We start from the raw sequence: 26,999 nt of genomic DNA, 5'->3' as shown, positions 1-26,999 counted from the left end.
TCAGCCTGATCTTTATTAACGAGCATGACTCAAGAATAGCGGTTTCAGATGGTTCACAGAAAACATATAACAAACCGTCTTTAGAAAGATTAAAAGGTGCATAGCCTTGTTCACAGAGAAATGTAATTAAAACAGAAATTCTGGATTTTACCCATCAGACTAAGTTAAAAAAAAAAAAAAAAAAAAGCTAGCAAAGGCTATGATTTGCTTCCTGTGAGGCCACAAAGGCATTGTCATAATTGCTGAGGGTGTCTATGGGCTGGGCGGAGTATAAACAGGGGAATATATTTGGAGAGAAATTTCATTAGACAATATCCAACTTAAATATGCACATACCTTTTGACCTGGATGCTACTTCGAGGGAATTTATTCTACGGATAGATTTGTTCAAGTGCACAAACACAAGGTACAAGAACGGCAGCACCACTGTAACTTGAGGGAGTTGATGCAGCTTAAATGTCCATCAATATTGATTGGTTAAATAAATATATGCTCGTTTATACATGGAGTAGCTCTAGATTGACAAGGAAAAATGCTAGCAATGTTTGCTTCCAAGGAAAACTGGGGAATAAGAAGGCGGAAAGGAAAAGTAACTTTTAGCTATTTGTATTTGAATTTTTACTACTGTTTGTATTATCTATCTTAAAAAAGGCAACAGGCCAGGTGCATTAGCTATCCCCTGTAAACCCAGTATTTGGGGAGGCCAAGGCAAGAGGATCGCTTGAGCCCAGGAGTTCAGACCAGCCTGTGCAACATGGCAAGACCCCATGTCTACAAAAATTTTTTAAAAATTTAGCAAAGCATGGAGGTGCATGCCAGCTACTCAGGAGGCTGAAGTGGGCCATGATCACACCACTGCACTCCAGCCTGGGTGACAGAGAGAGACCCTGTCTCAAAAACAAACAAACAAAAACAACAACAAAATGGCAACAAAGCACAGTGGTTCCCTTTTATTACTAACTTTCCACTCAGTCTCCTAATAGTTAAAATCTTCCTCCAATTCGTCTAAGATGAAATCCCAAATTAGACAAGGTGGGAATGGAGCAGACGCTCTGTTTCAATTCTCCAAGCCTCTTGAGTCCGAATCGTACCAGCAGAATGGACTCTCAGCCATCTCACCAATTCTTTACTCTAAGTCAATTCTGCCATGTGCAGATGGGAAAGCATTGTCCACATTCTGCCTGGACAGTTATTTCCTAGTATTCTCGGACAGAAATATCATTTCTATTTCTTTTTTCTTTCCTCAAAAGATCCCCATGGTGTTTCTGCTCTGAGTTTGCTAATTTCAAAGAGACATGTCTTTATATATGTGTTAATGCTCTTCCATCTGATCTGTCCTTTGGAACCAAACAACCCTTTCCCTTGCTAAACTTAGAATATACATCTCAAGCCATCAGTCTATTAGAAATACCATTTCTTCAGCTAGACCTTTTTTTTTTAAGATAAGAGTCTCACACTGTCACCCAGGCTGGAGTGCAGTGGTGTGATCTTGGCTCACTGCAACCTCTACCTCCCTGGTTCAAGCCATTCTTCTGCCTCAGTCTCCCAAGTTGCTGGGACTACAGGCACATACCACCACGCCCGGCTAGTTTTTGCATTTTTAGTGGAGACGGGGTTTCACCATGTTGGCCAGGCTGGTCACGAACTCCTGACCTTGAATGATCCACCTGCCTTAGCCTCCCAAAGTGCTGGGATTACAGGTGTGATTCACCACACCCGGCCTTGAGCTATTTTGAATCTCTTTGGCCTGTTTCTGTCCACGTGGACAGCTACGTCCTTACATCTCAAAAACCACTAAAAATTCTTACCATCTAGCATCAAACACTGCACAAAACGTCTTTTGTATACAATGTCATTTATTGATAATTCTCTTATCAGTGAGATACTGGTAAATTCCACCTGGGGATGAGGAAAATGAGATGTCCAGAAGAAATTGGCCAAAGGTCCCATGGCTAGTAAGTGGCAAAGCTGGGATTCAAACCGTGTGAGATTCCAAAGCTTCCACACTTCTCCTAATCAGAGAACTATGGGGCTCTTGTCCCTTGACAAAACCAGACCACCAAACTGTGGACCCTTTAATCCTTCTCTCATCTGGCTGGCAATGTCTTGCCATTTTACTTCTGTAAACTTCCATCTGTTTCCCAATCACGGGCTCCAGTCTTAGCCCAGGTGCTTAGACTGGTGTATACACACGCCCTGTCCTTCTCCAACAGCTGGAATTCACTAGTCCCTTGCTTCTGAAGTGGGGAGGGCAGAACACAGACTTGGTTTGATAGATTGCAGGGGGCCGGTTAATGATGAAATTAAAGCCATATAAAGAACCACCAGAATGCTCACATTCTTCTGCTTCACCTTGGGCCAAAGGAAGTGCACAGCTTTGCTGAGCAGACAGATCTAGTTACTTATTATGATGCGTCCATCCATTGACTTAACACTATGCCTATTAAAAAAAAAAAAGTTGACCTCTACTCAGAGTTAAAATTGAGGCATTAAAATAAGGATGAACACAAGCAGATAAGTAGCTTTGCTTTCCCAAAGTGAAAAGCAAACCTGGACTGCTCACCTCAGGCTGTCCTGGGCTGTTAAAATGCAGGATCTTGGGTCTTACCACTGACCATTTAGAATGCTGCAATCCACATTTTTAGTAAGTTGTCCAAGCCATTCTTTAGCTCCCTAATTTTGGCAGAAATGGGCCTATTTGCAGAACTATTGAGGATTTCTTTTGCTAAGGGTTAGCTGAATGTCCATTTTACGTTTGTCTTTTTGATACTCCCAGGGTTTCTTAAAATGTGCCATTTCTCATGTGCAAGGGACCTTTAACAGTGACTTGCTTTTTCTCTCCGCCCCCTTATGCTTCGCCTCTGCATCTGTCCACCACCTCCTGTAGCGAGGAGTGGAAGCAAATCATCCTAGACCAATGTAGGGTATTTTCCTGGTACGTTTGGAAGACTTGGTCAGCCAGGGAATTGATTTAGAACTCTTAAGTTTGGGAAATGCTGATCCGAAGGGATCAATATGGCTGTTCAGGGAGTTCTTTAATGAGCTTGGATTTTAAAGGACTAGTTAAAAGCTGTAAAGTCAAGGGCAACAAAAAGACTGTCATTACTCGTGTTCAGAGCGGGACCCAGTAGGCTGGAGTCACTGACCTGGAAGGATGGTGCAATATTAACAGGCAAGGAGGACTGAGAGGAATTCCCACACTGTCCTTATTCCTCCATCTTTGTGGTTAAGGAAAACCATCTTCAATAGAAATGGTAGACCAATAAATGAAATAGGCAAAAGGGTTTTGAAGACCAAGGTAATTAATTACCTGGCAGGATTTAGAGACTTCTGGCATGAATTACATCAATCAAATGACAACTGTCTATACACTGTTGCATGTTCTGAGGGACCCCAGAAACATGAATAGATGATAAACCAGTACATACCTGAGTTCCAAAATGTAAAAGTTAATTCCATTAGTTTTGGAATAGTGAGTGTGGTTTTACTGTCAAGTAATATTTCAGAAGACATTGCTCATTTGTGAGCTCTTTGGAAGGAAGCCATAGAGTGGATCGTCTCAAATAAGCAGTGGTTCATTAAGAATAATGTCCAATCTCTGCTTCTTTGAAAATGGGACTACTGTTGAATGATGCCTGTGTGGACAGGATTTTGACTGGGGGAGGGGTGGTACGATGTGGAGAGGGTTGTTAGACCACTGGAGGGGGTGTGTCTGGGGAGAAGGCAGTAAACAGCGTTATTAGATCACAGGTGATGGAGATGAACAAGGTTACCAGCCCTGGTGTGTGTGTGTGGGAGGTATGGACAGTTATGACTGGTGGTGGTGATGGTGGAGGGAACATGGTTACCAGTCCACACTGGTGGGGGCTGTATGGACAGTTAGCTACCTACCAGTGTGGTGGTAATGCAGATGGACAGGGGTTACTAGATGGCTGGAGGGAGTGGATGGCTCTCTGGTTAGCAATTAGATTTCAGTGGAGTGAACTGTTCAACATCATCTAGCAGTCTCATGGAGATGTGGATCCCCACGGTTGCAAATGGTGGGATGAAGGGCAAGAGGCAAGAGAGCACTGCGGTTGAGACCATAGGCTCTGGAATACAGGCTGCTTGGTTAAACTCTAAGCCTGAGCTTCCCTATCTATGAAAAACAGGATACTACCCATCTCACAGAGTGGTCAGGAAGTGAAGTGACACATGCAGAATGCAAAGCCTAGCATCACATGACTAGCCCCTACATATTAGTGCAGATTAATGTCTACCTTCTGGTGGTTCCAATGTCACGTGGCTGGACTTTCTTCTGCCCTGTACAGCATGATACCAATGCCTCAAATGAGAACACAGTTGACACACAGAGTAATATTCAGATGATGAAACTGAATCTAGAAGTCACATGGTGGTCAATGTCCTACTCACAGTATGATGCCCCCATGCTGGATAAGGTTGTTCAGATACCTTCAGACCAGCCCAGAGATGATGTATTATTGCCTGTTATCTGGTTAGACATCTCCTTTCAAATGAATGTGGAATAATCCATTTGCTGAGCAGACATTCATTGAGCACCTGCTATCTGTCAGGTGCTGGGGAACAAAGGCAAGTAAGACACAAAGCTCAGACTGATGCAGTGTACAGGTTCCAGGATGAGATAAACAAAAAAGCCCATTTTAATACAAAGCTGTAAGTGCAATGTTGCTATAGATGGGGGTAGAAAGGGAGGGGGTTACTATTGGAACACAGAAATTAACCCGATTTGCAGAGGTGGGGCCGTCACAGAGTCCCTGGGAGAAGATGTCTTGGGCAGAGGCAGACACTGAGCAGGAGTTAGGGGAAGGGATGGGAGTGACAGAATTCTAGGCAGAAGGAAGAGTATTTGCAAAGGCACAGATGTGAGTAACAGCAGGGTGTGGTGCATGCCAGGAACCACAAGCAATTTGGCATTGAAGGATTTTCAACAGTAGGGTGAGAAATAGGGGATATATGCTGGAGCAAGAGGATGGAGACACAGAGTGGGGAATTCCACAGAGAGGCCCTTGGACTTCATCCTCAGGGTAATGGCAAGCACTGCAATGGCACAGGCCGACTGTGGTTTAGAAAGATCACTCTAGTGACTGGGAGGAACATGAGCTTGTCAGGAGCAACTGGAGTCAGGGAGATCAGGAAGGGCACCTCTGAGCCAGAGAAAAGATGCTCCTATGGGATCCATGCCAGTAAGAAGAGGGAGGAAAGCCCAAGTATGAATACCAAGGCAGAGGTGAACAGACCTAGGTACTGTTTGGACATGGGTGGCAACAGGGAGAAGAGTTGTAGATGATGTATACATTCTTACTGTGGGTAAAAAAGGGAATTCAGGCAGAAGAAAAGTTTTGTGGGAGGAGGGTAAAAGATGATCAATTTGATTTTTGATAGGTGGAGTTTGAGGTGTACACAGGACACCCAAGTTGAAATGTCAGTCCAAAAGTTCACAGGACAGTCTGGGTTACAGAGGATGGTTTCAGAGTCAACAGCATTATAAAATCATGACAGAATGAGAAGATTTGGGTAGACTGTGGTGAAAAGAGCAGTGAGCAGAAGAAAGACCTTTAGAAAACACCAACAGGTAATAGGATGGCAGAAAAGGAGGCTGTTAAGACTGAACTGGTCAACTGCTGTAGGGAAAGGTCCACTAAGTTAAGGAATGAAAAGTGTACACTTCATTTAACAATCAGGATGTCATAAGTATGCACACTGGTGAGGCTTCTTGGTTGCAGACAACTGAAACCACTCAAGTTACTTTAAGCAGAGAGGTATTTATTGGAGGGTATTAGATGGCATACACAATTTCCAGGAGCCCACAGGTAAGGGTTTGGATGCCTTCCTGCCAGGAAGAGCACAAGTAGCCAGGACAAACACCCACTTTTACAGGGCTATTACTGAGGAAATCCCACTGCCACCACTTCTCTCTACTCAGCACCTGTGACAGGCAGGACAACCTTCACCAGAGTTGCCCCAGATGAAGAAAGGCATCAGCTGCTGTGCCTATAAGATCCACTCTTGCCAAGAGCAGCCTCATTCTAGGATGATCTTGCTCCACCCACCTAACTGAACGCTCACCTTCAGACTTCCAAAAGCCAACTGTTCTGTTACTAAGGTCATTCACAAATGAGACTTCTGCATAGCAACAACAATCAATAAAAAAAAATGAAGATGGAGTCAAAAAAAAAAGCAAGAATAATCTTTATTCCTTGGAAACACATTTGTAAAAATGCTATCGATAAGATGAAAAGATTCAGAACACATTTATTTGTATGCAGCACATACATTGAGGATCAGAACGTCTGCTAAAATGGAATACACCTGTAAACAAATACCTCAGGGAGAGTTTATAGGTGGTCAGCTCCACTGTGCAAGGTACGCAGCTGATACCTTCTTGCTGAATAGATTTTTGCAGTAGCCAAAAACGATCAGATTTTAGTAACAAAATATCTCAAAGGATGTCAAACATTTTTTAGAGGGCCTAACATGGGCAAAATTACAATTACATATATAAAAATGGCACAAGAATCAACTGATTTCACAGAAATACTAATAAAACATTTCAGGTCTATTATTAAGAGAAAAAATGTTTGACTCAGGGCTTGAAATGGGGGAAATAAATATTTTGGTATAAGCTTTAACCTAAAAGACAACATATTGATTTCTGGTTCTACAAACAGACTAGGGCAACACCCATCTCATTCTACTCTACAGAATGCTTTGGCACAACTTCAAGAAAACCTTATATGCTTTCATTTGAGCCATAAATGATCTTGATTGCACGTTGCTTTTTAAGAGTGAAGTCTAGGGTAAAAACCAATCCCCCAATTCTGACAGCGTGTATTCACAATTATGTCTTCTGAAATCATGCAAGTTAGCAGCACCAATCATTAAGACATTAAAAATTATTCTCATACTTGAGCAGCAAATTCTATCAAAACAAATGCTATGCAATTTAAGATTAGTATGACTGCTTAAATTCAAAGTAGCTCAACTGCTTTAAGATGTGAAATTCAAAGTCTCCCTGTATTTATATAACATCTAATAAGTTATATACTTTATTTAGCTTCTGAAAGGAGTAACTCTGTCAAGGAAGTGGGTATTGCAGTTTTCCTTGTGATAAAATTAGTTTGAATGTATGTCCTCAACCTAAACAAAAAGAAATGTTAACAAATTGCAGAATTTCAGAGTTGGAAAGGACCTTGGAGATCACTTAGTCCAACCCTCTCTTTTCAAATGGGGAAAATGAGGTCAATGAAGGGGAAATGACTCGTCCAGGCCACACTAGGGAAACTGGACCCTAGCAATCTCAACTTCTACGACAGGAATATATGCTGAGCAATCTTCCCAAGCTCTTCTGGTTTTATTTGCTCCCATTAATTAAATAACAAAGAACATCAGGCACATAGTAATACGATAAACATAGACTTTGACTCCAATTTTAAAATCAGAACATCAAAATGATTCCTGAGCCTTTAACTACCTTCATTTTAACGAGAATGCAGTCAACAGTAAATTATGATAAGCTATAGTGGTTTTATCTTCAAATATTTACATGGACACCGAAAACACCTTTCAGGACTACTCCTTAAAGACACTCGTACAAACACATCCATCCACGTGAGGCCAAGACACTTTTCATGGAATGCAATGAAACTATGAAGGTGAATGGAAGAGAGATGCTTCAGTCTCTCAAAGTGCAGTCATGAGTTTATCTCGATACATCATACTTTGCATCCCTCCTAAGTTCTTCTGGTTCTGGTCGTGGACATAATCAAAATGGCTGTCATCTCCACTGGCCGACGCTTTCCAATGCGACCTGTCATCCTGAAAGGATGGCCTGTTTTGTTTGCAGAGCGAATGGTTAGTGGGAGAATGGAAGAAAATGCAGAAATGTAAGTGAAACAACACAAGCACAAAGGAAATGGGGCAGGGGGAACCATGAGCCATGTGAATGGGGACGGCTATGAATGGAAATGAATGGATTTCCTATGTGAGAATTTTAAAAGTTCAGATGCAGATCACCTAGGAACTTCCAAGCAGAGCAAGGGTCTGTCTATGGTCAAGTCATCATTTCTCAAAGGGTGTCTCATGGGTCAAGTCCGTCTGGAGAAAGCTAAGTGAAGCTGGAAAATGTTCCATTACTACATGGCTGCTTGGAGGCATGCCAGTGTGCACCATGAATGCCTCAGGCAGCATTTGTCAGAAGTGTTGGACTAACAAACACTGTTTTCATGGGGTATCTTTGTAGAGCTTGAAAATACACAAAATGTTGGGCCCCACCCCATAGATTCTGATCCAGTAGGTCTGGGGTGGGGCTGAGAATTTGCATTAACAAGCTTCCAGATGACACTAAAGCTGCCAATAGCAGGCCCACCCCAGAGAGGCACTGTTTACGGCTTTCCTCAGAAGGCCTGCTGCTAGGCCATGCCTCAGAAGGAAACTAATTTGATAAAACAGGCAATGATAAGCACAAACTTTTGTAAAAACAATGTTAATTAAAATAGCGTTTCTATAAATCTCTTCTGTTTCTTATGTCTGAAGAATAAAGCACCTTTGAAACACAGCAAGATTTAGAATTATTACTCCACTAACCTGATCTGCTTTAAAAAGTTAAGTGACTACCAAGTGTTTATAAACAATCACACTTTGGGGTTACAAAATTCCCCAACAAACTTTTTCCTGGCCTTGCTCTAAGTGGGTTTATTTCCATCATTTTATTCTCCATACTTTCTCAGAGAAAGGCTAGCAACCTCACCTTTATGCAAACTGAACTTGCCAACTATGTTTCTGAAATAGCTTCACACATAAACACCAATTAAGACTGATCTAAAATTCAAATCTTAAAAGGAACATTTGCTTTCACAAAGCTAGCTTTTTAAAAAAAAAAAAAAAAACCTGTCAAGCCTAACTATAAACACAGTCCAGCAGATGCCAGTTGGCTTAGAAAGGATTATGGTAGGTTGGGGCCAAGGTTGGTAAATGGCAGCCCTCGGCCCAATCCCACTGTTTTTCTATATCAGTTTCACTGAAGCACAGCCATAGCCTCTCATTTATGGATTGTCTAGGGCTGTTTTCAAAGCACAATGGCAGAGTTAAGGAGTTGTGACAGCGACCACAAAGCAGAAGATATTGACTGTCAGATCCTTTACAGAAAAAGTTTATTGACCCCTCAGTTTAGGGAAAAAATATCTATTGCCACAAAAAGCAAACCCATTCCCCTGGCCTGCCCCCACAAAAAAAAATCCTGAAAAAACAAAACAAAACAAAACAAAACCCATGACAACAAAATCCCCAAGCTTTCATCACATTTGAAGTAAACAAATTCTCAGGACAGAAAAATGTTACTTAGAAATTTTCAGTAACATCTTGAACACAAAACTAAAAACCAAGAATATATGAGATCAGAATGATTTTTAAAAATCAATTCATTTTTTATTTCACAAAGCATAACTTTGATACATCCACACGCCTCACTGGCTACCTTTGCTTTGAAAATTTATTCATCTCAGCCATGACAATGCATCCCTTAAGGGTTATTTCTGATGCAGACTTTCTACTCCTAACTAAGCAGAATCTGAACTTTTCTAGAAAGAGGAGAGCTTTCGAAGGTGCAGATCTGGAAGCACCAGCACTTACCTGACATTTGGAGAGTGAGGATGCCACCGGGGCTGGCTGGGATGGATATTAGGATGATACTGAGGCTAGAAATAAAACACCAAACTTGATTATTTGATGACCTTTTAATTTCAATGGTCCTCATTCACTTTCTCTGTTACTGGCATCCACCCAAGGGGCTGGGGGACTAAGAATGGAAAGGCTATAGACCCTGGCTAGGGGGTGGACGTTTCCCAGGATGATCACGTTTCCCCCTCTGACAAAGGCTGGGGCTGGAACCCAGCGCCGGTTCTTGCCCTCTCCAGAGGAGGCTCCCTGTGAAGGGGCTGGGAAGCTGCCCTTAGAAGGTGACAACACTGGCCTTGAAGGGGGTCGTCCGGAATACCAGCAACAAGCTGTATTCATCTTCCCAAGGGAAGAGGCGGAAGGTGTCAGAGAGATGGGGAGAGTGGGAGGCAATTTCTCTCTTCAGAAACAATTTTTGTCATTGCTGAAAATGACAATGACCATGTGGAACAGTTACATCTGCACACAGACAAGGACTGGACAGGGATGCTAAGTGAAGCAGCAGGGCCGTGGGTGAAGGTTTTTTTCTTTCTCTCTGGTTTATGCAATAAAAATAATCTTCTAAAATGCAATCCAAAACAAAATACCAAAACAAACAAAACCATCCAGAGCGCTTATCATCCTGATAAAATGGGAGGGAGGAAGGGAGAGAGTTTGAAAAGAAGGGATGAGGGGAGGGAGGGAAGGAAGGCAGGTAGGGAAGGAGAGAAGAAAGAAAAAGAAGGGAAGGGAAAGAAGAAACAGAAAGAAGAGAAGGAAGGAGGTTGAAGGTTGTCTTTTTTTTTTTTTTTTTTTGACAGAGTCTCGCTCTGTCGCCCAGGCTGTAGTGCAATGGCAGTATCTTGGCAACCTCTACCTCCTGGGTTCAAGCGATTCTCCTGCCTCAGTCTCCTGGGTAGCTGGGATTACAGGCACGTGCCACCACACCCCACTAATTTTGAAGGAAGTAGTCCATTTTAAAAAGAGAACACAGACCCTGACCAGTGATTCACAAATGGACCGAGGTGCAGTCCTAGCCGGCTAGGTAGCAGCCTGCATTTCCACTTCTGGCCTGCAGAGGGCAGTGGTCCTAGACATCAGCAGAAGTCAGGGGCTTCTCAAGGCTCAACCTCCTAAGGGGAAAATTAGGCCCTCCTGACATTTAAGTCAGTACAGTCTTGCCACCGTTCCTCTTTTAATTATTTCTTCCCCTCCTTCTCAGGCTGCTTTGGTTAATAAGCAGTGGCCTGCTCTCTGGCACAAAGAATCTCAGCAGTTCTGTTCATTCCATTTTCATGGACCTGAGATGCCCTCCCTGCCTGTTCTGTATTCAAGCAGCCTTTCCTTTCTCCTTCAAAGACGCCTGTCAGCAAGCAGACTCTGCAGCCCCCGGAAGGACATGCTGCAGGAAAAGGAATCTGGAGAAAATACCTCAGGAGCAGGATCTGGGAGCTGACCAGGGCTTTAGCATCTCCCTGGTGCAATCTCTGCATATTTCTCCTTTGGGGGTACAGAAACCCACAGAGTTTAGATGATTTGCCCAGAGTCTAACTGTTCCAGGTGTTTTGATCAAATAGACAGGCCCAGAATGAGGTTCCATTCATGGGCTGTTCAACAATAGAGAAAGGCTGACCTAGAACTGGACCCTCTATGTTTTTCTCTGGCTTTAAACACAACCAAATCAGATTCATCAGAGAGAGGTGGGAACCTTAGCCACAGACCTGGAAAAAGATTTTGGAAACTTCCTTGGTCTCCTCTGGCAATTTATTCACATTCTCAACTGTCAAGGAGTATTTTAGTGTGAACCCAGCTGGTTCTCAACTGGTATGCTCATATCCCTCGGAGGGCAATGGGAAATGAATGTGTGCATGTTTGCTTGTCACAGTAACAGAGAAAAGGGAAGCTAATCATCCTGCAATTCCAGGGACAGTCCCAAACAATGAAGAACTCTCCCTCCCCAAATGCCAACAGCGTCCTCATTGAGAACACAGAGATCCATCCTTTGCAGCTGGCTGACCTTGCAGTGCTTGAAATAAGATAAACGCTGCAACACCATCCTCTCAAATACCCTTCACAGTATTCACATGCCAATCAGGCCACTTCTCAGGACGTTCTCTTCCCGGTCAATTTATTCCCAACCCTTGATAGAACACAAGACCTCTAAGACTGGCAAGGTCCAAAGGACCAGTGGTTGCCAATGATGTTGCGATAACAATGCCTAGATGAGTTTCAGTAGATCTGATTTCAACAATCGCCTCGATGTTCACTCTAAGCAGAAAACGCACAGTGAGAACACACCCCAGGGCTATGAGGAGAGGGCACAGGCAGTGCTGAGATGCTTCACTTTTCTAAAATTTTTTTCTCTCCTTCAAGCACTGATCACCTATCAATTACCTGTCCCTACAACTTTTCAGTTACTCACACCTGAAAACCCCTTAACAAAAAACAATCAGTGAATAAGAAGATTCAAGAACCCTGGGCCGGGCACGATGGCTCACACCTGTAAACCCAGCACTTTGGGAGGCCGAGGCGAGCAGATAACTTGAGATCAGGAGTTCGAGACCAGCCTGGCCAACATGGTGAAACTTTGTCTCTACTAAAAATGTAAAAATTAGCCAGGCGTGGTGGCATACACCTATAACCCCAGCTACTTGGGAGGCTGAGGCAAGAGAATCACTTGAACCCAGGATTATTTAAAAATAGAGATGGGATCTCACTGTGTTGCCCAGACTGGTCTTGAATTCTTAGGCTCAAGTGATCCTCTTGCCTTGGCTTCCCAACGTGCTGGGATTACATGCATGAGCCACTGTGGCCGACTCTGAGTTGGTCTTTGAGAGATACTTTAATATACTGATAGGAAGCAAAGGAATTCCAGGCAGACGAACATGGGCAAAGAATGGTGGGAAGAAATTATGGGGCAACAATTATGCAATTCCCTGTGAGCTGAACATATGGAGCGTGATGGGAGTGGTGAGAAATAAATAGAGAAGTTGGAACCAGGTGGTACAAGCCTATGAATGGCCAGAGAGAGAGCCACCCACGGCGGCTTAGGAAGAATGTGCTTGATCCAGGCTGAGCTGTAAACCACACCTTTCATGCTACCAGGCATTGGGTGAGCTGGCAGGTGGCACAGGCCCTGGTTGGCCGTCCTGAGAAAGAGCAAGACGCCAGCCATGGAAACATACCTATGCTCCTTCTTGCAGGCGATGGGCCTAGCACAGTGCTTTACAAAGCAGGTTCTAGAAACCATGTATCTATTCGTGTCAATGAGTTCACCACCACCAAATAATGGTAGGGGCTGAGGGTAGTGTTTTTTTAAAAAGATATGAAGGGGCTGAAGCTAGTGTTTGTCTTTTTAAATAGATGAGTTCTCACTGTGTCATCTGGGCTGAAGTGCAGTGGTATTCATGATAATAGCTCACTGCAGCCTTGAATTCCTGGGCTCAAATGATCCTCTCGCCTTAGCCTCCCCAAATAGCTGGCACTACAGATGTACACCACAGTGCCAGCTCAAGACTAGTTTTTTTTTTTTTTTTTTTTTTTTTTTTTTTTTAAATCAGGGGCATGAGAGGGGAGCAATTTGCAAATAATTCGGGGAAACAATAAATTTAAAAAAAAAATGTCTTTCTTGCAGGATTTCTCTGTACTTTCATACCTCAATGGACACTGTAAAATCCAAGAAGGGGAATGAAAGATGCGACATTTCCCAAACATTTGACCAAAACATCCTTTCCTGGAAGCCCGTCTCAAGGGACTCATGTTCTCTAGGCCTAAAACACACTTTGACAAAAAGCTGTCTCACTTGAATGCCACTAAGTGGCTGTGTCTGGCCACCCAGAAACTTAGATATATGTCCCTGATGCTTGCCAGTTGACAAAGTTAAGAAAAACAGGCAGTTCAGATGGCCAAGAGGCGGCAGGGGTCAGAAGGAAAGGGCTCTCCTCTTACCATTTTCTCAAAAAAACAAATATTGTTATTATTTCCTCAAAATCTGATTACAAATATGATGACTGCTCATTATGGAAAATTTAGAAACTTTACAAAAACCTTTATTTTTATTTTTATTTTTAAATTTTCCTTTTTTAAAGAAAAACTTTAAAAGCAGTATCTTACCTGGTAATTATGGACTTCTGGATTTGTTTTAGAGCTAAAAAAAAAAAACAGAAAAAAAAAGAAAAGAAAAATAACTTAGGTTGTAGAGTGGCATTATTACTGATTTATTTAGCAATCATGAACTAGCACTATTCCTATGTGCTACATACTCTAATAGGAGCTTCCACATAATGACTTTTTTTATGGTTATTGGCTGTTTAAATGAACATATGACAAGGAAAACCACAGATAGCAACTCTCACTTGTCCTTTCAGAGCTCACAAACAGAAACAGTAGGAAATATTCCAGAATGCAGCCTCAATGTCATATTTAGGTGGCAAAAAGGAGGTCCTGTTTCAGTTGGGGAAGCCAAGTAATTTTTCTCCCATTTCAGGCCTGCCTTGGCATTGCTGGGAGACCCCACAGCACTGGCACTAGAAGCTCCAGTGATGCTCAGAGCCTCTTCCCACGGCAGGGGGAGGCACCAGTCCCTCCTGAGCATCTCCCACTGAGTACTGTGGTGGGAGCCACATGTGGGTCCCCTTGCTATTAAAAACACTGCCAATAATCTGACCACCACTTTGGAATGTTCTCTCCAGACAAGACTCTGTACTGGGAACTTCACATCTGTTATTACTTAATCCACACGACAAGGCTATGAGGTCAACAAATGTGACCACCTCGTGTTACAGATAAAGGAACAGTTGCCTAATAGAGAGTTGGGAAACCTACTCAGGGTCGCCTGGCTGGTCAGTGGGAGCCAGGCCTAGAATCAACATCTGCAGAATCCTAAAGCCTGTCTTCTTTCTGCTAAACCAACTTGGCTCTTAGAGGGACTGAGAAAAGGCTCAGGGCTTCTCATGCATGACCCTATTTCGATGGAATCTTTTTGTTTTAAGAGGTGAGATCTCACATGTTGCCCAGGCTGGTCCTGAACTTCTGGGCTCAAGCAATTCTCCAGCCTCAACCTCCCAAAGTGCTGGGACTATAGGCATGAGCCACTGTGCTTGGATGATGGGCTCTTAAATGTTAAAAATATATATATATAGGCCGGGCGTGGTGGCTCACACCTGTAATCCCAGCACTTTGGGAGGCTGAGGCGGGTGGATCACGAGGTCAGGAGATCGAGACCATCCTGGCTAACACGGTGAAATCTCGTCTCTACTAAAAATACAAAAAATTAGCGGGCGTGGTGGCGGGCACCTGTAGTCCCAGCTACTCGGGAGGCTGAGGCAGGAGAACGGCGTGAACCCAGGAGGCAGAGCTGGCAGTGAGCCGAGACTGCGCCACTGCACTCTAGCCTGGGCGACAGAGCGAGACTCCATCTCAAAAAAAAAAAAAAAAATGTATATATATATATATATATATATATATATATATATGGACAGAGCAGGCAATCATTATTGCCAGGAGGTGTGCTTCAAATCAAGTGTTATTGCTGGCTTCTCCAACACTGAGAGGCAAACCGATCATTGTTGTAAGTCTTGCTTGGGGTCTAGATGGCTCTGTGTTCCGGTTTTCAGGGAGGACCAGTACACAGAGCTAGGCTCTGGGCCAGATCACCTCCGGCTGGACTTCATCAGGTAAGTTAAGCGTTCTGCAAGGTGCTATTTTTCTAGTAGTACCTCTGGAGCCCAGAGCACAATTTCATCCACGGCTCCCATAGCAATCCTACTCACCCCGGGATCCCACAGGCTGTGAAGAGAAATTGAACAGCTGCAAACAGCAGTTATTAGCTCATTTGTTCCTAAAGGGTATATTTACCAGAGCTTTTTATTTTTTTTTGGCAGAATTTTTTTTTTTTTTTTTAGTTTGTTTTGGTTCCCAATATATAATCTCCACTAGATGCTGGGAGAAAAATGTAATTTTATTAGGGAGAAACAAGCAAAACAATCACTGCCTTAGAGAGCAAAGCAAAGACATTGGGGCTGTAACTTACAAGCCCCAGAGAATTAAAAGCAAGACACCCCAACAGGCTAAGAAAGGTACAGATACCATTTGGCATACTATCTGCCAGAAGGATCCTGGAAATGGGGTGAATCTAGCGACCTACAACTAACCCATCCAGAATACTGCAACCTCCTCCCACCCTCCGGGGCAGGGGGCGACACAGAGCAGTTCAACAGAACCCCTGAGCCCCTTCATCAGATGCTGAGAACAAAACCCAGAGACAAAAGGCAGAATGACACTGAAAGTAGGATTTGGAATCAGAGATGCGAGGTTGAGTTTCCAGCTGTGTAATATGAGGGATCAGCTGTGTTCTCTAGAACCCTGGGTTCCTTGAAGGTGCCCTGGAGCTACGGGGTGGGAGGAGTGGCAGAAGAGCAGGCAGGAACTGGCCTCTCCTTCCCCACTTGGCTTCATCCGGAGGACCTCCGCATTTGTCTGTTCTGTATTTTGGGCCTTGACATCAGGTTTCTTCTAGAGGGTGAAAATCAGAGGGTAAAACAGTTTGGAAAAACGCTGATCTAGCCCAACCTCCTGATTTGCAAAAAAGAAAACGGAGGCCCAGAAGTAGGAAGGCCTAAGTCTCCAGAGCTGGGTTAGAACACAGCCGGTACCTGGAGGGAGGGCTCCTGATGCCTCAGCCAGGGCTCTCCTTGCTCACCGGGGTATCTGCAACCCGCTCCACCCCATGCCATGTTCTGCCAACTGTCCTGACTGATAGTGCATGGCACAGTCAAGCTGTGCCCATCTCAAAGACCACCCTCTCAGCCACCATGAGGCCTGCGCCTGGGATGACTGAGAGCCTAATGAACCTGGCCTACCTACCAGCGGCTGCAGTTCAGACCAAAGGTCCAAACAATGCAAGTCTGTGGTTCTCTCACATGACAGCTTGTCTACTTAACAAGCCAAAACTCACGTAAGACAGGCAGTTGTTTCAGAGAGTAAGAGGTACATGCTGGGCAGACTCACCCGGGCAGCTTTAAAAACAAGCTATGTGGGTCCCACCCTGAAAGACTGATTCAATGAGCCTGGGGTGTGGCTGCGGAGGATGTTGAGATAATTATGCTCACCAGATCACTCTACTATACAGGCAAGACCCTGGACACCTGTGCCAGGGAAGAGGCCCGCAAAAACTATACCCCTTGGGCCAAATCTGGTCCACCGATATTTATAAGTAAAGTTTTATTGGAATGCAGTCACGTTCATTCATTTGCATATTTTCCACAGCAGCTCTCTAGCTACAACAGCAGAGCTGAGTAGCTGTGAAAGACACAGCAGAGCCTGCAAAGTCTCAAATATGGACTACGTGGCCCTTTAAAGACAATGTTTGCTGAATCCTGTGCTGGCAATTTTCACTCTTGTGATAAGTTCATTTTCCTGCAGGAATTCAGTAAAGGTGTTTAATGTCTTCTATGATGTCAAACCTGCACGTCACCGAGCAAATCTAGCATCTGCTCTCGTCCAGCTTTTGCTTGCGAGCAAGGCCTTCCTCTCCCAGCACTGCCTGCCACGCCATGAGCACAGTATGCTGCACACAGGCCTCTACCTTTCCCACCCATTGTTATCATAAACAAAGCACACAGCTACTCAAACAAAGCAGCTGTGTTTTCCAAAAAAACCAAACTGTCTTGGAACATTATATTGTGTACTTATTGAAAGCCACGAGCATGGAATAGCCCGGCAGCAGAAAAAGGGAAAAAAAAATTACGAGATGACACACTTTCTGATTTCACTGTAGTAAAGAAAAAGTCAACATTGCAAATAAATACAATCCTTAGAGAGGAGAGCTGTGCTCTAGAGCTCAAGGACACTCACCAGAGCTGGGCTGCTATCACTGGGTTGCTTGCTGTAAAGGAAAAACCGAAAGTTATGACATCTTAGAGAACTTTATTGCTTTCACCATGCAATGACAGATAATGGCCATGTGAGACTTCTACCATCACAGAGCTGTTCCAACCCCAACCCAGGCAGAACTGCACGGTGGCTACTTCTCCTTTCCTCAGGGAGAGTAAACCATCCCTCCCTCTGATTCACTCAGTAACCATCCACTCAGCAGGTTCCCAGGGCTGGGCGCTCTGGGAGGCAGGGACAAAGAGACACAGTCTCTGTTCTCAAGAAGTTCCCTGTCTAGAGACAGAGAAAGGCAAGATACAGAGAAGTGGGTAAAAGGAAAAACAGCACACGGTGATCAGGGATGAAATATAAGCATGGGTCTGGACTGAGGGGCCTCGGGGCAACCCTGAGGGTCTGCATGGACAGAGCCCCGGGGATGAGGTACAGCTTAGCCGCTTACACTCCATTTTGTTTTTAAAAGGATATATGTGGCAGGAAAAATCATTAAAAGCTTCACAAAGAAGATGCTAGAACTCTGGCTGGAAAAAAAGTCAGTGAAATAAGGGAGAGAAAAGAGAGAGCAGGAAGAGAATCACAGACCCTGGGGCCCAGAAGATCTCTAAAGCCATCTGGTGGGGTCAAGCCACAGGATGTCCACTCCCCTCTGTGACAGCCACACCAGGGGGTCCCTCCCTTTGTGCTGTATACACCTGTAGGGGCTGGGAGCGCACTGCTATCTTGAGACAGCTCTTTTGATCTTTGGAAAATTGTTCCTTACACTGGGCTATTTCTGGACAACTCTAACCTAGTAGACTACACACACCAGCATAATCCTCCTCACGGAACAGAACAGACAGCGTTCTGGCCCCTCACTCCTGGGCGCTGTGGCCACCCTTCATCAACCCATCGCCCTTCTCTGGACACACTCTCATCCCCTGGCCTCTCTCGAAGGGCAAGACTATTTCCTGGGCTGTGGGCATTTTCCCTCCACTAAAGCAGCTGAGAGTGATTAAGAATTCCAGGTAGTCATGCTGTTGTGCCATTGGTTCATAAAGGAAAGAATGGTGGGGAACACAAAGTTACATATTCCAGAAAGGGAACAAGTAGAGGTACCAAGCCCCATGGAAGCCCACTAAGTCCTGAGCCAAGAAAAATGCATGGAGTGACCACAAGGAAATCATATACAGAAGGGGCCAGGAGGCTGGGAGTGCAGAGGCTCTGCCATAAAAGAGCACACACTGAGTGCTAACTGGGTGTCCTAAGTAGGGGAGCAACCTAGTGTAGAGAAAGAAGAACTACGAGATGGGACTGGAGGCTGGGATCCAACAGAAATGAGCCTGGCTTGCTCATTCACTGACTGAGTTGTACTGTGTTTCAGGCCTCATACAGGTATGAGGCCCCAGCTGTAACTGATAGACAAGGTTGAAGGGGTTTGGAAAGGGGTTTGGAAAGGGGAAGGGGGCAGGCATTCTAGGGTCTGGCTAAATTTAAGGGTGAGGAAAGTCTGGACTGACTGCGGGACTTGAGCCGAGTATCTAAAAGTTCTTCATGTACTTGTACGTGTCAGAATTCCAGTTAGCATGGGCCTGATGTCCACACTTAAAATTGCAAGATGATGGAGATACAGTATCTTCTATAGGCAAGAAAGGTGTTTCCCTGTGATATTCCTGAGGTCCCGGGGCTTGAGCCCAGGTCTAAAAGAAGCAAAGAGGCACATGGAAAGAAATATGGAGAAAGGGAAGAAATAAATGAACACATCCAAGGGAAACACTAATGACAGAGGGATGGCGGAAGTGGCCAGTCCCATTAAAAGAACACCACTGGGATTATTTTTCCAAAAGCTCCAGACTGGAGAACTGCGGGAACTTTCTTCATAAGCTGCTTGACCAAGCTCCTTGAGGGCTTAAATGACTCAAGCATAATGTAAAATTCCAAGACAGAATGAAAAACACACAACCTTTGAACGTTGAATGTCTCCGGGATGGATAACGTTTACTAGGCTTCCTCTCAAAGGTGCTGGTTCTTCGTAACCTGGAGCCATGTGTAGCTTGATATTCTGTTCGCCCACTGGGAAGTAAATATTTTCTTGTGTGTTATCAATATCAGAATCTCAGTACATTACATGTTTTTGAAAGTGCACTTTTATTTCCAAGAGCTCCAATGTACGTTCCAACTTAGCCTGAACTCACTTGGGTAAAGAAACACAAAGTTTAGCCTTCCATTTGGAAATAAAATCTCCTTTGCCAAGTCCAGGCTACAGTCCAGGGGCAGATATTTCCACCAAAGGACAAAACCTGCAATTCAGGTACCAGCCACTTGGCTGCACAAACCAAGCAGGTTTGATACATCTCATTAAGAGAACATTGATTTTCACATAAAATAACCTTTCACGGAACACACTGCATAGACATTTAACCCATCTTTTAAAAGAATGTTATCAATACCCACTTAACTAGGCCTTGGCTTTCTTTGCTATGCCAAGGCAAACATTACTGATTTCACTAAGGCTTTTTGGGTTTCAACCAATGTGACGCCCGGCTGCAGATTCCAGGAGGTTGCTGGTTTCGTCTGATCTACCCCTCAACTGCTTCATTCCAGTTGCTCTTCGTCACCATTTGTCACCCGCTCTGTGTACCTCTAAGGGGCAACCTCTTCTTCTCCAAACTCCCTTCCTTCTTACGCTTCTAGACGGGCAGAAAGGAACACGGTCTGAGACTAAGCCTGGGGCAGTTTCCTCCCAGGAGAGAAAAGCCTGCCTTGGCAACTGCCCTGACTGTCCTTCCCGCCTCACTCCAGCCCGAGTAGACACCAGCATTCTGTGGAGTGTCTCTAGTAACCTCTGCATCCTCCACAGGACCCTGGGATTTGATTGTTTCTCAAAAAGAGCTTGGTCTTCCCCCCACCCCGCCCCCGATCCCTTGGAGCATTTAAAACAAAATAATTCTTTAAACAGAAGTTCATAGCCATTTCCTCGCACAGCAGAAACATTTGAAATGAGCAAATCTTTTGGCATTTAAATAGAGTTCAGGGACGTGCCATGTGTGGGTAGAGGTTATGAAACCATGTTAAGTTTTAGATATTGTAACTGAGATTCTCAAATGTAAATGGGCCTCAAAAACCCTGGGAGCACATTTTAAATGCATACTGCCAGGCCTTATACATACACACACATGCATAGCCACAGATTCTGACTGCAAAGGTCTCAGATGAGGTTGTTGTCCTCATTTTTAACAGACATCAAGAAAGTTTTCATACACTTTCAGAAAAATGGTCTCAGGATGATAAGCAAAAATATATCAGAATAAGCTCTCGATGTTTTCAGGCTCTTTTCAGGTTCAAATATCTACTCATCCTACCCTGGGTTACATGTTGATATCTGCTCTCATTCTTAATCAACCCAAATTTTTGGATATTGGCATGCAAAAGGCAATAAAGTAGCAGTTAGAAATTTAACAGCCAGAGTTCACAGGGTTGAATCTCAGCTCTACCACTTAATGGCTGTGTGTGACTTTAAGCGTAATGCCTCTGGCCCTGGTTTCCTTATCTGTAAAATGGGGATAATCAATCTACCTTATTAAGGGTATGTGAACAGTTCTGGCACAGTGCTGGCCAACAGAACTTTCCAAAATGATCCTGTGTCCTGTGTCTATATTGTCTAATATGGTAGCCACTAGCCACATGTGGCTTCTTGGCCGCTTGAAATATGACTAGCGATACTGTAGAATTACATTGTAAAATTTATTTCATATTCATTAACTTAAATTGCCACATGTGGCTAGTGGCTACTGTATTGAACAGCACAGCTCTGACTAAATGTCAGTTATTAACAATTTTGTTATTAGTTCCATTTTATCAATGAGGATGTGGGGGTCAAAAGAGCTTCAGTGACTCACCTTAAGAAAAGTGGGGACGGGACACACAGCCTAAGTTTCTGGACTCAAATCCACTAGTCTATTCGCATACAAGAAAGAAATCACAGTTGCCCTCCTTCAGAAGACGTGATCCGTGTTGCAGAAATGGCTCCCTACCTGAATCTGAAGCGAGAACCCAGCCTGATAAAGTCAGATCTATTGGACTTGCTGTTTCCTGGCGTCCGCAGTCGGAAGAACGCGTGGTGCTCGACTGCACACTTCCAAAGGTGTTTGCAGGTCCTGGCACTGTCTAACCGGAACACAAACGTGTGCTCTTGCTCACGTCCCTTAAAGAGGAAGCACAAGGGCCTCGAGTGGGCGTTTGCAACCCCAACGCAGGATTTTCACAGCAAGGGGGAAGAAACAGGAGCAAGGCCTACCTGATCATCATCCTCGACCACCACAAGTGTCAATTTGCTCTTTTTAAAATCCATTTTGGTAATTTTAGGCCTAGTCAGAGAGAAAGCATTTTAAAAGCACAATCTGCAGTACAACTATCTACATATCAAATAGCAGTTTCCTTTCTAGTTTTAAAGCTTAGAATGACTAAAAAAAAAAAATCATTCATTCAAGTGTGATTATCCAGAAGTTTCAGCACAACTGCCACAGACCCACAACAGCAGCACAGTGTGTGCTCTGAGGATGAATCTGGGTGTTGCAGACACCCCTCAATAATCATCCATCACATAGAATTCCACCACAAAATAGGAAAAGACATTTTTAATATTAGACAAAACTAAATTACCAAAAGAATAAGCCTATTTTGTTAGCTCCTTCAAAGATTAATATGCCTGTCGGGGTCAGTCCAAGAGAATATTCACAGCCATCTCTTCCCTACAAACAAACGAAGTGACAATCGGTAGAGGGTTCTAACAGGTCGTCACACAGCAGAATGCAAAATGCAAAAACAGTTTCCTCATAACAAGTTACTTTGTTTGCATAATGTTCATACATTTTTCAGTAACAGCAAAACCAAATTACTTAAACGCACACAGTTCTTACCCTGACAACGTGCATGTCTACCCCATACATTTCCAGCCACTTCGCTTTATTCAGATAGGAGAGTTCCGCTTGAGCAGGGCTCTTTCCCCTTAGAAAAACCAATGGAAATACATGTAAACTGCGACTCGTAAGCCCACAGGATTCTGAAGGGCATGGCCTTCCTATGGAACGTTATGCAGCAATTAAAGTAATGAGGGACGCCAAATTATAGTAATACAAAAAGATTCCCAAGAACTTACTGTTAATTGACTAGCGAGACCACAGAACAGGCTGGGCGCAGTGGCTCACGCCTGTAATCCCAGCACTTTGGGAGGCCAAGGTGGGTGGATCACTTGAGGTCAGGAGTTCGAGACCAGCCTGACTAACATGGTGAAACCCCATCTCTGCTAAAAATACAGAATTAGCCAGGCGTGGTGGCACATGCCTGTAATCCCAGCTACTTGGGAGGCTGAGGTAGGAGAATCACTTAAACCTAGGAGGCGGAGGTTGCAGTGAGCCAAGATCCAAGATCGTGCCATTGCACTCCAGCCTGGGCAACAAGAGTGAAACTCCATCTCAACAACAACAACAACAACAACAACAACAACAACAACAAAAGACCATAGAACAGTGCTTACAATATGATCACTTAAGGAAACAACACAACAAGTTGTATATGTAAATGCAAAAGGAAAAGACTACAGACTGCCAATGAGAGCTTCCTGCAGGGAGGACAGTGGATGTGTAAGCGTGTGGGTGGGGTGTTGTGCCATACCCGCAGACATTTATGTTGCTTCAGTGTTACACAATGAGAATGGACTAATGCCATCTTCCATTAAAATAGTCACAGGAGCTTTTCAGAATGACTGAGGGATAAGAGAAAGTCATGCTAAGCTCCAGGGCCCAAGGGTGACCTGGAGGAGGCAGTGTTTGGGGAAGATGGGATGGGAGGGAGGAAACCCGTGAGTGAGGGGTGGTGTTGGTAGTCCAGGCATGAAAGTGGTGCCTGCAGGGGGAATGGAGGGAAAAAACAAAGGGGATAAATGACACCGCTGGATTTAGGTATGATGATCACATTTCCTGAAATGTAACACTGTACAACACACGGTCTCAAATGCGTATGTTCCTATACAACAGGGTGTATTTCTAAATTTAGTGCTTGTTTCATAAGGTTCAGGCCCTGAGGTCCCAGAGATGCAGGTATGTGAGAGTGTCTGGGATGCCCTGGGGTGTCGCTAAGACAGTGGTAGCTCCCCTGGCTGCAATAAACAAATCAGAACCAGGCTCTGTTTGCAGAGAGACAAAAGCAGTGTGGTTTGGTTCTTGCTGCACATCTCTTAAGAGACAGACAGTCAGGCGTGGTGGCTCCTGCCTGTAATCCCAACACTTTGGGAGGCTGAGGTGGGACAATCACTTGAGCTCAGGAGTTTGAGACCAGCCTAGGCAACATGGTGAAACCTCATCTCTGCAAAAAATAGAAAAATGAGCCAGGCATGGTGGCATATGCCTATAATCCCAGCTGCTCGGGAGGCTGAGGCAGGAGGATTGCTTGAGCACGGGGAGGTTGAGGATTCAGTGAGCCAAGATAGTGCCACTGCACTCTGGCCTGGGCAAGAGAGCGAGACTCTCTCAAAAATAAAAAGGACAAGATGTGGGCCTTTGGAAAAACAGGACTGACACAAGGAGAGAAGAGTTGGAGCTGCAGTTTTATGGCCATCAACAGAGCAATTCTACTGGTAGATAAAGGAGTGTGATCAACACTTATTTATGACAAAATAGATATATCAGAATGCTAGATGGTTGCATCAAGGTACCTGCACTCTTTCCATCTCTGGAAGATATCAAATTCCATTGCTTCTGTCTGATTTGGAATGAACCGAAACTCAGACACAAGCTCTGGTGTGTGTTCTGGAAGCTCGCACTCCCCAAGCTCCGCTGTAAGTTTCATAAAAGAGAGGAAAATAGGAGACATTGAATGATTTCAGTTATTGCTGCAACCAGGTCCAAAAGCATTTTGCATGATTATAAAGCACAGGCCTCCCCTAATGTATAACTCTCTCCTTTCGGGAAGACTTAACTCTCACTTGAGTAGTCATATGTACACTCAAAATCCTAGAAGCATTCTAATGTCCTCCCTGTCGGGTGATACAGCATCATCCTAGTTATTACTGTCTTTCTCTCCACTGTTGTTCCCACCCAGGGAAGCCCCAGTTACATTTTTCCCACGAAGTGGTAGAACCCTGAATTTGCAATAAAAGGCAATTGCAGGGAATGAGGATGTGCCCAGAAACATCCATTTAACAAGCCTCTCCTTAAGAGTAGGTCAGAGCAGCACTTCAGGGTCTGCAGTGCTGGAGAGGATGGATTAAGAATTTGCTTGTAATCCCAGCACTTTGGGAGGCCGAGGCGGGCGGATCACGAGGTCAGGAGATCGAGACCACGGTGAAACCCCGTCTCTACTAAAAATACAAAAAATTAGCCGGGCGTGGTGGCGGGCGCCTGTAGTCCCAGCTACTCGGAGAGGCTGAGGCAGGAGAATGGCGTGAACCCGGGAGGCGGAGCTTGCAGTGAGCCGAGATTGCGCCACTGCACTCCAGCCTGGGCGACAGAGCGAGACTCTGTCTCAAAAAAAAAAAAAAAAAAAAAAAAAAAAAAAAAAAAAAAAAAGAATTCGGCACATGCAGCATCCAGGGGGAAAGCAGGAAGGGGAGGGAGAGGGAGAGCGGGAGGGAGGCAGGGAGGAGGGGTGTGAGGGCTGCGGGAGCAACTGCGGAAAGTCAGGCAGAACCTGGGAGGGAGACAGCTGTGCAGAAAGGAGGGCGGAGCAGCCACACGAGTGATCCGAGCAAGAAGCCCAATTTGTGCTGCAATTTGTGCTGCCCTTGCCAAGTCCCCCATAGGTCGGAGGGCCTGAGGATACAGGTGGCCCCCCCCTCCAGGGATGATGAGAAAATCCACTCTCCCCCACCCCCTGCAGCTCAAGAAGCAGACCCCAGAATGAAAAGGAATCCTCTAGAGTTCCCTCTAACACTAGGCTACACCAAGTGTGGACCACACACCAACAGTACTGCCATCCCCTGGGAGCTTGCCCAAAACGCAGAACCTGAAGCCCCACCCCAGACCTATTCAAGCAAAACCTGCCTTTTAACAAGATGCCCAGGTCACAGGCCTGCACATTTGTTGGAAAAATCACTGATCTATAATAGTGGCTTTCGAATTTGGGTGTGCATCAGAATCACCTGGCGAGCTGGTTAAAAGGCACATCACTGGGCCCCGCCCCCAGAGTTTTTGAATCCCTAGGTCTGGAACCCGGCCTGAGAACTGGCTTTTCTAACAAGTCTCCATGTGATGCTAATGTGGCTACCCTGGAAAACACTTTAAGAACCTCTGCTGCACACATCAGATCTCATCAACTAACACTGCACTCAATTTGCAATCTCTGCAGCCAGGCCTCAGCTCTAGGAGGCCGTGGAGGGTGGTGGAAACAGCTCAACACAAAAGGGCTTGGATCCCAACCCTATCATAATCTATCTATGTGACTGCAGGCAAGTCACTTAACATCTCTGGGTCTCCGGTGCCTGATTTGTAAAATGGGAATTGTTACAAGAATGAAACAGGAGCACAGGCGTGCAACAGATGAGAGGCCTATTAGTTCTCCCTTCTTTTCCTTTTACCTGGTTTAATTTTTAAATCTACCACAAATTTAGTTCCCAAAAGAGCACAGCCACCCTGCAGGGCCACTGTATCACAACTCAGGAGGCACCAAGGACAACCACAGCAAGATATGTCTTCAAGGCTCAAGCACAGGAGGAAACACAACCCTTCATTTTATTCAAACCTACAGAGATGCTCTAGTGATCCTTAGAGTCCCAGACAAGCTAGCTCAGCTGTGGTTAAAGTGGAAAGCAGGCTGTAGCATTTACTTATGGAATGGGGTTGGGGAGAGGGGGCACGGAGGGACAATGTAACAAGAGCCTCCCTCTGTGTCTAAGTCTTCAGTCTTTTACTTTTCTTTTCTTTTGAGAAAGGGTCTTAGTTGCCCAGGCTGGAGTGTAGTGGCGTGATCACGGCTTTCTGCAACCTCGAACCTCAACCTCCCCTGGCTCAGGTGATCCTCCCAGCTCAGTCTGTAGCTGGGATTATAGAGGTGCGCCACCATACCTGGATAATTTTTGTATTTTTTGTAGAGACGGGGTTTTGCCATGTTGCCCAAGCTGCTCTCAAGCTCCTGGGTCCAAGCCATCTGCCCACCTCAGCCTCCCAAAGTGCTGAGATTACAGGCATGAGCCACCATGCCCAGCCAAGTCTTTTTATTTCTATCTGACATAACAATCGTATCTTTTTTTTTTTTTTTTTTTTTTTGAGACGGAGTCTCGCTCTGTCACCCAGGCTGGAGTGCAGTGGTGCGATCTCGGCTCACTGCAACCTCCGCCTCCTGGGTTCAAGCAATTCTCCTGCTTCAGCCTCCCGAGTAGTTGGGATTACAGGGGTCCACCACCATGCCTGGCTAATTTTTGTATTTTTGATAGAGATGGAATTTTGCCATGTTGGCCAGGCTGGTCT

The 26,999-nt window shown here is 44.7% G+C and overlaps 1 protein-coding gene across 7 annotated transcripts in view; it reads right to left on the bottom strand.

Moving 5' to 3' along the window:
* Window positions 1-26,999, bottom strand: part of EPB41L4B (erythrocyte membrane protein band 4.1 like 4B) — a 149,237-nt gene that overhangs the window by 62,249 nt on the left and 59,989 nt on the right. For 6 of the 7 annotated variants that reach the window (XM_055271559.2, XM_055271557.2, XM_055271553.2 and 3 more), the window contains 9 exons: window positions 24,251-24,371; window positions 22,458-22,545; window positions 22,201-22,289; window positions 21,836-21,905; window positions 21,573-21,742; window positions 19,502-19,611; window positions 17,527-17,557; window positions 13,786-13,819; window positions 9,649-9,713 (listed from right to left, as the gene is read on the bottom strand). In XM_055271559.2, the coding sequence (XP_055127534.1) occupies window positions 9,649-9,713; window positions 13,786-13,819; window positions 17,527-17,557; window positions 19,502-19,611; window positions 21,573-21,742; window positions 21,836-21,905; window positions 22,201-22,289; window positions 22,458-22,545; window positions 24,251-24,371 (778 nt within the window). Of the gene's footprint in view, window positions 1-5,763; window positions 7,850-9,648; window positions 9,714-13,785; window positions 13,820-17,526; window positions 17,558-19,501; window positions 19,612-21,572; window positions 21,743-21,835; window positions 21,906-22,200; window positions 22,290-22,457; window positions 22,546-24,250; window positions 24,372-26,999 lie in introns of those variants that run through there. The other variant, XM_055271560.2, reaches the window with a different exon arrangement.

The sequence above is a fragment of the Symphalangus syndactylus genome, chromosome 3 (genome assembly GCF_028878055.3).
Source record: "Symphalangus syndactylus isolate Jambi chromosome 3, NHGRI_mSymSyn1-v2.1_pri, whole genome shotgun sequence".
In the NCBI taxonomy this organism is placed as follows: Eukaryota; Metazoa; Chordata; class Mammalia; order Primates; family Hylobatidae; genus Symphalangus; species Symphalangus syndactylus.
Note: the sequence above shows the minus strand (reverse complement) of the source record. Positions and strands in the feature narration are given on the sequence as shown.